This window comes from Carassius gibelio, chromosome A1 (assembly GCF_023724105.1).
Source record: "Carassius gibelio isolate Cgi1373 ecotype wild population from Czech Republic chromosome A1, carGib1.2-hapl.c, whole genome shotgun sequence".
NCBI lineage: Eukaryota > Metazoa > Chordata > Actinopteri > Cypriniformes > Cyprinidae > Carassius > Carassius gibelio.
In genome coordinates, this window is record NC_068371.1 from 20,621,873 (window position 1) to 20,634,032 (window position 12,160).

At 36.9% G+C, this 12,160-nt stretch overlaps 1 protein-coding gene and 2 pseudogenes across 2 annotated transcripts in view; 1 reads left to right on the plus strand and 2 right to left on the minus strand.

Moving 5' to 3' along the window:
• Positions 1-256, minus strand: part of LOC128015363 (neuronal membrane glycoprotein M6-b) — a 69,981-nt gene extending 69,725 nt beyond the window's left edge. For both annotated transcript variants that reach the window (XM_052599147.1, XM_052599167.1), the window contains exon 1: positions 97-256. In XM_052599147.1, the coding sequence (XP_052455107.1) occupies positions 97-100 (4 nt within the window). In that variant the 5' untranslated portion in view covers positions 101-256. The remainder of the gene's footprint in view (positions 1-96) is intronic.
• Positions 257-1,872: 1,616 nt separating this feature from the next.
• Positions 1,873-5,446, minus strand: LOC128020591 (gem-associated protein 8-like; annotated as a pseudogene).
• A 447-nt stretch (positions 5,447-5,893) lies between these two features.
• LOC127943830 (splicing factor U2AF 35 kDa subunit-like) lies at positions 5,894-11,556 on the plus strand (annotated as a pseudogene).
• Positions 11,557-12,160: the final 604 nt, after the last annotated feature.

Here is a 12,160-nt window from a genome sequence, read left to right on the forward strand (position 1 = left end):
AAACTGCGTCTCAAAACGAGCAGAATATAAAGAAACGTCAAAAGAAACTATGGAGCAAACGCGCTATTGAGGATGAATTGACCACCATGCACTCACCCATGTTGCGTTCTCTGTGTTCGGGGGGAGTTAGTGAAAGTTCGGCGGGTGTTCGGAGTGAAAAGTGTTTCGCTCAAATGAACAAATGTGCCGCTCCAGTTCAAGACCATCGCCTCGGTGACGTCACTGTGTGGGGTCCCCGGACTGGGCTACTTTTTCCTCCATAAGCGCAATGATGGTAAAAGAAGTGCTTGTATTGCTAGTGGACTACTACAATAAATATTCATTAGAAACATATGAGCGATAAACAAAGTACGATAAAGCACATAGTAATTCTCGCTCATGGTAACGAAAAGTGTTGGGAAAATTTTGTTTTCTGTTTATTCATTAGAAAAGAAAATCACCATTATATAGGTTAGACACCAAGCAGACAAATATATGTTTTTTTTTGGGGGGGGGGGGGGGGCATTTCATGTTGTTCTAAACTTTGATACTGAATGTGTGGGGAGCCCAGAGAGTACAACAGAATATAAATTGCCTGATGCTCAGAGAAATCCACCATGGCAACCAGCTGGGAACTCTATTCAGTTTTGGCCATTTGGCATTATGCCAGCATGGCCTCACTAAGTGGACAAACAGAGAAGATCCAAATTTCTCAGATCCTGGAGAAAATAATGTTACAATGCTACATTTGGGGGTCTCATTTTAATAGCTTATCTGAATTGTCAGTTTTCCATTGGCTATTTAAGAAAATACAATAAGAGACTGTGTACACAATTAGACATATTGCACTTTAGTTCTTAACTAATAATTAGCATTACATAAAATATTTAATGCAAGTTTATCTTGACAAAAATGAGCCAGACCTCTGTTTTAAATAAAAGAATAGTTTTCCCAAAAATAACATTTTGCCAAAAATATTTTCAACTTCAGGCCATCCAAGATGTACAGAATGAACTTTTCTTTCAACTGTTTTAATTAATTTTGGGAGTAACCACTTTTTCCACTTTAGCAACATGCAGTAACACTGACAATACATTTTTGTAGCCACAATACCAAAGGCTTGCCTTTTAAAATCTATTCACAAGCAGTCACAGGGTCACCACTAAAACAGTGATCTTTAATTGGATCTCCAGAGATGGATGTCCAAAATAGAATAAGATCTTTTTTTATTTTCATTGAAAAACTCTAATCAGACAGGATTATAATCTCTAAAGCATAATACGCACTAAATACTTTATAGTAACTGGCACACCCACACAGATTTCAATGCAATACATTTATTAATCAAATCACATTCATTAAACAATGACTAATTTGCAAAGTAAAAGTGTAAAAACTGCACTAGAGAATAAGCCGGGAAACACTGTCTCAAGTGCTCATGTGAGATGCAAAAAGAGGAGACAGACAAAACACATTAACCAAAGACTGTGGGGGTGGCAATGACCCAGTTAGGGAGAAATGACTACATGAAAAGAACGACTATGAAATCCACACAGCACTTCCATCATTTACATGATATGAGAAACTTAAGATAGAACTGTGTTGTCTGTGGATGCCACTACATACAGACAAATGTAGCTATCGCAAAAGAAAATGAGTGCAAGTCAGGAATTACAGAACTCATTTCTGAGTATTTATTAAATATTTATTAAATATGCTGTCTGTATGTTTTATCTGCTATTAGGACCTAATAAGTGTTTGTTCTATAAATGCAAAAGGTCCTCTAAGATGCTGATTTGATGCATCACTTCAGTAGTCAGTACAGCAGTTCAGAAAACAGGTTCTTCATTCTGTGATGTTTGCCAGCCTTACTAATGATGGAGTCTGATCATCCTACAGGTTTAGTGGTATAATAGGCCAGTACTTGGGCTGTTTTTTTTTTTTTGTCAGAGCTGTGGTCAAAGGTGAGCTGCATTACTGTTTCCATCCCCAGAATCTTTGCTGCATCTTTACCAAACAGCTTCTTCATCTCTGCAGTCCTTTCTCCAGAATGCTCTGAAGGGGGCAGGATGCTGCACCAAGAATCTCTACACAAGTCTTGGTCAGCTGGAACATATGAGTCCTGCTGCTCTGCCTCCATCTGCTGTTGTTTCTCTACATAGCAGAGCATTGAGTAATATCATGACTAGGAAAATCCATTGAAGGGATAGTTAACCCAAAAATGAAATTTTTATCTTTATCTGCCTACCCCCAGGGCATTAAAGATGTAGGTGACTTTGTAGAATGCAAACAACGATTTTTAACACAAACCGTTGAAATCTTTCAGTCTTATAATAGAGGTGAATGGGAATCACGGCTAAAACAATAAAACAAACAAAAAAACATACACAAACAAAATCAAATAAAACTCTGCGGCTTGTGATGATACATAGACACAAAATGATCAGTCTGTGCAAGAAACTGAAAAGTATTTATGTCGGTTTTTTGCCTGCTTGAGAACCCTCTCAGGAGGACGGGCTTAGGAGAGTCACAACTATATAAATACTGTTCAGTTTCTTGCACAGACCAATAGTTTTGTGTCTTTATACATCAATGTATCATCGTGAGTCGCAGGGTTTCATTTTAAATATATTTAAAAAATATATATTGTCATCCGTGATTTCCATTCACATCCATTATAAGACTGACAGATTGCAATGGATTGTGTTAAAAATTTCAGTTTGTGTTCTACTGAGTTAAAAAAGTCACCTACATCTTGGATGCCCTGGGGGTAAGCAGATAAACATCAAATGTTCATTTCTGTGTGAACTATCCCTTTAAGGCTTTAAAACCCCTAGTTGATATGCTTAGTTTTTTATTAATAGTATTTAGCCTTTTTCTTGCCATCAGTGATCATTTCAGAAAATATTCCTGTACAAGTTATGAATCACTGTCCCACAATGTTGTCAACCAAGCCAGTACGTTAAATATGAGATCACATACTGTACCATCAGGTCAGTATTCAACGATGAATGCATAATCCCAAAATGATTGCAGTGAATTATTGGAGTGCACCTCTCCTTTAAGCAGGCTTAGTGTGTAAAACAGATGCCCAGTGTGAGGAGACTGCATGACTACAGTGGGGACATTCTGGGATAATGAGTTTGGCACAGCACCACTGCTCCTTTCAAGCTCTCATCCAACATAAAAGAATTATCTAAGCAAATCAAATTGGAGAAGGGGAGATTTAGGGTTGTCTGTGTCTTCAGTATGCTTTTTCCTGATATTCCGGGTTCCTGGTTCTCGCTTCATCTTGGTTTTTGTTTTTGTTACTCTATTGTATAACATCTATTTTTTGTTTGTTTGCATTGATTGAATTGTGTATGCTTTTTTCTGCTGTTCTCTGTTTATACTTACATCCTATTCTTTTGTTGTTTCCCTTTTCGTTTTGTTAAGCAATCATGAGGTCGTGAAAGGTGGCATATATTATTATTATTATTATTATGAATTAGCTCAAAAGAGAGAACTCATACAATCACCATGTTCCAGAATTAAACACCAAAATAAAACAAATTAGCATGAAAATTGTTTCAGCAACAAAACAACTAAATATATCTCTATAATAATAACAATAATGTAAACTATGTGGTGACTTAATATTGGAGTGAAACCCCAAAAAGTGCAAGTTCTTGCTGCTGAAAGGTCAGATTTTATAAAAGTTTCTAAGCATGTTGCTAACCACTTACTGAGTTTCTGTGTTGCTCTGTCTGGTCAAAGTATTGTTGCAGCTCTTCTGAGATGTAAATGTTACTGACGTCACACTCAATCTGGCTCTCATCTGAACTCTCCTCCTCAGTCTCACTGTCTGAATCAGTGGCTTCATTTTCCCTTTCTACTTCTCTACCTGTTGTTCTGTCTCTATGACCGTTCCTCCAACTCTCGTCTTCATGCCAACCCTAGTATGGATGAATGGCAGAGGGGTACATGGAATACAGTGCCTTGATGTAGCCAAGCTCCAATGCTTTTCTGTACACCCGATTATGCCTCTGGTGCCAGCTCATGGCCTGCTGGTAGTGCTGCCAGTATCGGGTGTAAACTGAGTGGGTGTACCACACTTTTCCATCACACTGACTGACCTGGAACACAAAATTTTGACGTTGACTAATCAGTAAAAAGTGCTTGAAATGATCATTCTGTGTTAGAATGCAGAATCAATCATATAGCATTGAGTGGCTGTATAATATTGATGAAACACAGTACACAGTAACAATTACTTACTTAAACAGTAAGATTTTAACATTATGAAGAGGCGACTAGTTAATGGAATCTATTTCTGTACCTGTTAGTAAGAAATGTATTAGCTTGATTTCAATTACCAGTAAACATTTATATATGTACAGTGGTTGACAATGGAGGAAAATCATTTTGCCATAATACAAGGAAACAAAGTTATCTAGTAACTTCGGGAGTGCTCTAAAAAACAATACAAGCGTACTATCAATACTCTAATAATAAAAAATATTAGACAATAAACTTAAACTAGAATTTTTTAGTTGCACTTTTAATCACTTGTGCCTTTTCTTGCCATGAGAGTCAGTAGAATCAGTTATTTTAAGGAGGACATGGCAATCTTTCATTCAATGACTCGACCACGTGCTCCTTGTAAACCAATCATTTAATGTCTCTGACGTTAAGCAGCTGGCTTACAGTGGTCCTATTAAGCCGTTTCACTTTTTCAACTTTAGTTAGTCTGTAATGTTGCTGTTTGAGTGTGAAAAAAGTCCTACAAAGCTACAAAGCTCAAAGTCCATTTCAAAAGGAGATATTTTATTTAACAGAAATCAATTTTCAAAAACTACAATGAACAATTGTGTGGACTACAACACATATTTTCCGGGATTTCTGATATCACAAATATCGACGAATGGGACGAGACCTGGTTCCGCTGCACTAGAGAAGGCACCTAACGGGTGTTATCACTACATTTCGGAGACACACTAGCTTTCCCAATGCAGACAAACTTTGAGTGGTTACAATCATCCTCAATTGTAAAAGAATTGTAAAAGAACAGTGTAAATCGTGCACAAATTGCTTTGATTTTGACAATATTTACACCGAAGCTCACAGCAGGGGGGATATGGTAAGGGGCATGACATTTCCCGACCAAGAGCCGAGTGCTGCCAATCACAACATACACACACTGGCCCACACACTAGCGACTTACAATTGCTATATATGTCAGAGGTTGCACGCCTCTGGAGCAATTTGGGGTTAAGTGTCTTGCTCAGTGACACATTGGTGTCTCACAGTGGATTCGAACCGAAGGCATGTGACTTATCCACTGCACCACCTCCCCTGTATATGTAAAATATGTGAAAAATAATGTTTTTCAAACAACCTACTATGAGAGCCTGTTCTAGTACACCCCCAGAAAACTATTCCAACTGTAAAGGCATTTGATATCCAATCTGATATTTACTTTAGTCATGGGCTACTTTATATGGTTATTATAATAATCTACTCAGATGGATATAGTGCCGTAAATGAATCATACTCTGAATTTTATAAATATTGAAAACTAGCGGCAAAGACCTTGCTCTATCTGGCAAACTGTTTCCACTAAAAAGTACATGATTAAGCGTGCTGAGGCATCTCTCCAGAGGCTTCCATTGAAATAGAGCAGCATCTCCTGTCCTGTCAGGATAACAAAGTTCCGCGTGTGAGTATGAGTGGCTCTAGTAACATCTAAACACGCGTCCAGTAATGTTAGGTGTTGAGAGAAAAATGACAGTTATTTGACGACTGGGACAGACGGAAGACTTCTGAAAAACGCTGAACAATAATAGTTCTCTCCTGTGATATCTACAGACTGAAGCATGCAAGAGCTTTGTGATGACGTAGATGGCAGACTCGCATCCGAGTTGGACCGTTCAAGATGGCGGAGTATCTTGCGTCTATATTTGGTACAGAAAAAGACAAGCAAGCTACATTGATTCATTTTGTTAGAGTGGTGCAATATTAACTGATTCGTAGGCTAACACACTGTGACGATCGTGCACCAGAGAAACACAAGGTAATCCAAAACAAACAGTCCAAGGAGACAAACAAAACAAAAGAGGGAACCAGGAACTCGGAGGACGAGATAGCAAGGGTAAGTGTCAGGAGACGAGAACATTTGTAACAGAAAGGGTAAGGACTCCATACAAACAACAGGTAAAGACAAGTATTTATATGGAGACTAATGAAAATAGATTGCCTGCACCTGGTGCAATTAATTGGAGTGGAATTATAGTGCCTATGGTGAAGTGCCTAAGGAGAAGTGAGCTCACTAGTGGACACCCAGGAAAACAGAGACTGACAGCGTGAAACACACCTGTCTGCTTAGTGTCTGCTGAACTTTTACAACCAACACAAAACAATGTTTTTGTGTGAGATATAAAGCTTCCGCATTGCTCATGCTGGAAGTTACAGGAGAGAAATCAGACACTGCCACCAGTTTTATAAAACATTTTAAATATATATCTAATGTATTGTCAACATGAATTGATTTATTTCGTTTTTCAGTAGTTGGGATTTAAATACTGTTGCTTTTTCCGTTTAAAAAGTTAAAGATCTGACACTTTGTATTTTGTGTCAAACTTATGTCAATGTCGATACTTGTAAGTTACGTGCCACAGTTTTCATATCTTGTAACAGTGTGTGTCCTGTTTGTTATTTCTAGGGTCAATTGCTCCTTTTATTTCAAAATTGGAGCTTGTCGTCATGGAGATCGCTGTTCTAGATTGCACAATAAACCAACTTTCAGTGAGGTATGTTTACATCTCAAACTTTACACCCACGTTTTTATTTCCTCCTCATTCCTTTTTGTTTCCTCCAAATTAGTTTATTGATTTTTAAAGTGAAACTAATTTCATATGTTTGCAATGTAGAATTTTAGGAGGAAAGAAATATATAATTGAATATATATACATTTACATTTCAGTATGTAAATTAATTGACAATTGATCTTATTGTCATATATTGGCACACTTTTATTGCAATGTTTTTTTTTTTTTTTATAAATGAAAGTAGGATTGTATTTGCATATCCACTTTTCCATGTATGTTTTATTCTTTAAAGATTGATTACACTGCCCTTTAATGTAAGTTTTGTCACATATAACACATTTTACTTTGACTCTCAGTCACTTTACACATTCAGTTAACACTCCATTTCGTGTACAGAGTAATCTGTAGTTCATCCATAGTTTCAGAAGTGTATATGACTATTTTGACTTAAAGGATTAGTTCACTCCAGAATTAAAATTTCTTGATAATTTACTCACCCCCAATTTCATCCAAGATGTTCATGTCTTTCTTTCTTCAGTCTAAAAGAAATTAAAGTTTTCTGAGGAAAACCTTCCAAGATTTTTCATTATATAGTGGACTTTAGCGGGGACCAATGGGTTGAATGTCCGAATTGCAGTTTCAGTGCAGCTTCTAAGGGCTCTACACGATCCCCCCCAAGGAATAACGGTTTTATCTAGTGAAACCACAGATCATTTTCTAAAAAAAAAACAAAAAAAACAACAACTATACTTTTAACCACAAATGCTCATCTTGCACTAGCTCTGCAACTTCACACATCTCATAATCACATTGGAAAGGTCATGTCTGATTTAGGTGGAAGTACCGCCCCAGTGTTTACAAAGTGACACAAAGACATATACATATTTGTCATTCAACATAAAACAACCTTTGAACAGTCCTCCTTATCCACAATTGTAAACACCGGATCGGTAATTCCGTACATGACGTGTGACCTTTCCATTGTGATTAAGTAATACGTGAAGTTGTGGGCATAAATCACAGAGTTAGTGCAAGATTAAAGTTTGTGGTTAAAAAGTATATATATTTCTTTCTTTTTCTTTTTTTTTTTTAAAGAAAATTACCTATCATTTTGCAAGACAAGACCCTTATTCCTCGGGTGGGATCGTGTAGAGCCCTTTGAAGCTTCACTGAAACTGCTATTTGGACCTTAAACCCGTTGGTCCCCGTTGAAGTCCACTATATGGAGAACAGTCGTGGAATGTTTTCTTCAAAAACCTTAATTTCTTTGTGACGGAAGACAGAAAGACTTGAATATCCTGGATAACATGGAGGTGAGTAAATTATAAGGAAATTTTAATTCTGGAGTGAACTAATCCTTTAAAGCACCAGAGATTTGGGGCCTATACCATGAAGCCAGTTTAGCTGGCTAGCCAAGGAAGTTTCAGTTTAGTTTGTGCCATCCCTGGGTTTTTGGGCAACAAGAAATGTGCTTGGCCTTTAATGGTGTTCATTGCCATTGTAACTTATGTTCTTGCTACGGGGCAGGCAGTAATATTGTAATTTTTTTATACGATTTATATATTACTCATATAATTATTATACCCTTCATCCATTACACATTTTTAAATTAATAATTAAGCATTTAGTTTAATATACACATTTTGTTGCTTTGCAGCCTGAAATGAAGATGGACAGTTTTTGTTTTATCCAGCTGTATTTACTCAGTACAATGTATAACATTCAAGTGAAAGATGTAACATCGACATATCAGACAAAAAATAAATTAACAATCACTGAGTTGGAAAAAGACCCCCCCCCCCCCCCCCAAAAAAAAAAAGACTTGTAAACTCAATCAGGTGTAGCAAATCACCTTCTGAGTGACAGACAAAGCCATTTGGCTTTCAGCTGTGATCATTTTGATTAGCTCAGCATGAAAAGAGTTTTCCTGGAGCATTTCAGTGCTTGGTAGTGCAACTGATGCAAACAATCAACAATGGGTGGCAAGGCACTGTCAAAAGATCTCCGGGAGACACGAGTCAGGAAAAGGATACAAAAAATGATCAATACCTAAAAGCACAGTGAAGTCTATTATTAAGAAGTGGAAGCTATTTGGTACAAATCAGACCCTCTCTGGATCAGGACGTCACTCCAAACTGAATGAAAGAGCTGGAGGAAACTGATCAGAGAGGCGATCAAGAGACCTATAGCAACTCTGAAGCAGTTGCAGGAATCATAACAAAGAGTGATCATTGTGTGCATGTGACAACAATATCATCAATTCTCCACAAATGTGGCTTGTGCGGAAAAAAGCAATTTCTCAAGCAAGGCCACATGCAGTCACGGCTGAGCTTTGCCAAAACAGACCTTGAAGATTCTGAGGTCCGATGAGACTAGAATGTCATTATTTGGCCTCAACACCAACAATATGTCTGACAGAAATCCAATACAGCTCATCTTCCAAATAAAAGCATTGCTACAGTAAATCATGCAGGTGTTTCTCTGCAGCAGGGACTGGAAATTTTGTCATAATAGAAGGAAAAATGGATGGGGCTAAATACCGTCAAATTCTTGAGGAAAATGTGTTGCCCTCTGCCAGAAAGTTGTCGGTGGGAAGAAGGTTTACTGTTCAACATGTCAATGACTCAAAGCACACAGCAAAACTGAGCTCATAGCGGTTGAAGGAGAAAAAGGTGAATGTCCTTGAATGGTCTAGTCGGAGCCTAGACTGAACCCCACTGAAAATCTGTGGAATGACTTGAGGACTGTAGTCCACAAAGGCTTACCATCATTTTTAACTGATTTGAGCAGTTCTGCAAAGAAGATACTTCACTTTTATTTTTTTTTATTTTTTTTAAACTTCACATAAAACATTTCTTTAGCAAGCTCACCTTTCTTTTTGTTTAAATTATATTAATGTACTGTATTATATTATATTATATGAATTCATATTAATGAGAACCAGTAGTGAAATGAATGCGATGGTTCACCCAAAAATGAGGAGAAAAATAAGTCTTTCATTGTTTACTCACCCTCATGTCATTCAAAACCAGTATGACTTTCTTTTCTTTTTTACTTGAACGCAAAAAGAAGATATGATGAATGTAAAGTCCAAACAACATTGAACCACACTGGCTTGGTATGGACAAAAAAAAAAAAAAAAAAAAAAAAAAAAAAAAATCATACAGGTTTGAAACAACAGGTCAGTTAATGATGTCAGAACTTTTTGGGTGAACTGTTCCTTTAAGTTATTACTTCTACATTTTTGCAATGTATCGATTATGTCTGATCGATTATGTTTTCAACAGGAAGTCTTTACAGAAATGGAAGAGAAGTATGGAGATGTGGAGGAATGTGTGCGATAACCTTGGTGATCATTTGGTTGGAAATGTTTATGTGAAGGTAGTGTAGAATTTGAGTGTTTATTAATGTTTTGTGCTTTTTGCTTGATAGAACAGGCACATGAAATATTTATTTCAAGATTTCAAACAATGTAGCTATAACAGCCTGCTTTAGAATTATGCTTGTAAATGTTTAATGCTGTTTTATAACAAAGTTCGGGAGGAGCAGTCACAGTTCATTAACCTGATTAACACAAGTGGAGACCAATCAGTAATCAACTCATGACAAGGTATACATAACAGCAGAACCTACCTCTGTTCATTGACAGTTTTCAGCATCCCTCCTCCACCCCATTTCTCCTCACTTATAGATCCATCTACTCCTACCACAACCGGGGGGAGTACTCTGGGTTCGGGCCACATCCCGAGCTCGGAGCCCTCCACCCGGACAGCACGCCAAATATGCATAAACTTACGGTATTAATATGCGTAGATGTGAACTCGTGAAATCACCAACTTTGTTTTATTGTCTGAACAGTTTCGGAGGGAAGAGGATGCTGAGAAGGCTGTATTGGACTTAAATAATCGCTGGTTTAATAGACAACCAATACACGCTGAGCTCTCACCAGTTACAGACTTTAGAGAAGCCTGCTGTAGGCAGTATGAAATGGGGTCAGTGTTTCAAACTTTATTTATTCAGTTATTTCATTGAGAAACAAGGATATTTTAATGTCACTTTTTAAGGATTGAAATCTGTTCACTAAATTCTTGCCAAAGCAGACTAACAAACTTCAGTTCTGCTGTTCTGACATTGAAATGGCCAATGAAGGGTTTTTTGTTTTTAAAGACGGGTGGGCTTATAGTTATTGCTTATATAGTAATATAGGCCAGCTATATATTTTACATTACAGAAATTTATTAAATATATTTTAAGATATATTAATATATCTAAAGTGAACTGACTGTCTTTAGAAAAGTTGTGATGCAGCTTTTTTTTTTTTTTAACCATCTCATCTCACCACAGGGAGTGCACTAGAGGTGGTTTCTGTAATTCCATGCACTTGAAACCCATTTCTCGAAAGCTGAGGAGAGAGCTTTATGGTCGTCGTAGAAAAAGGTACTGAAGCCCTTCTTTATCAAAGGCCGGTCTAGTGCCTTTCATTAGAGTTGACATTTTTTGTTGTTGTAACAAAAATGATTTTACCATTAGACATCGTTCCAGGTCAAGATCTCGTGAAAGACACTCGTTCTCGTGAACGCAGCCGTGGAGGTCGTGAGAGGAGAAGATCAAGAGATCATGAACGTTCTGGAAGATTTTGAGCCATCACAGTTTTGCTGCCTATGTTTTGTTGCTTGTCATCAACCAATTTCCAGCATTTGTGAGAAATCGGATTCCATCGTTTGCTTGAAACCCTTTTGTTTGTCACTTTATTTACCTTTTTACCTTTTTTTTAACCTTAAAAAAAGTTTTAAGATTTTTGTTTCTTAATAAAAGTGCATTTTTATAAATTGTCTGTGCCACAGGTTTATGTCTGTCTTGGGTTATTAAAACCTTAGTCATGATGAATCAGACCTGCAGGCTTTCAGTAAGTGTTGTAGGGGTGTGTCACACTGCATTTTTAATCATTATGTATTGCTCCTAAAACACAGTGGTATCAGTTTGGCGGCAGATTCAGTTTTATAGCACTTCAAAAAGACCAGGAGTCGAGTTTGCCTTCGTAGTATGGGTTGGGATATTGTTATAAAATTAAATCTTGCAGTGGTATGGATACAAATAGTATTTAAAAACACGAGTATAATGGAAATGTTTTTTTTTTTTTTTTTCATCATCTCAAAAATCAAGGTGCATAACCTATCAATGTTGACGGTGTGGCTGGTAAGCATTACATTTGAATAAAACTAGTTTTTCAGGTGAGAGAAATTTGCCATAAAATTGTAGATGTCTTAAATTTCATATATTTTGAGTTGTCAGCCAAATATTTCAAGCAGATTTTTTTTTTTTTTTTACCAAAAATAAAAAAAAATGTTGGGACAATTCCCAACTTCAGATAGGAA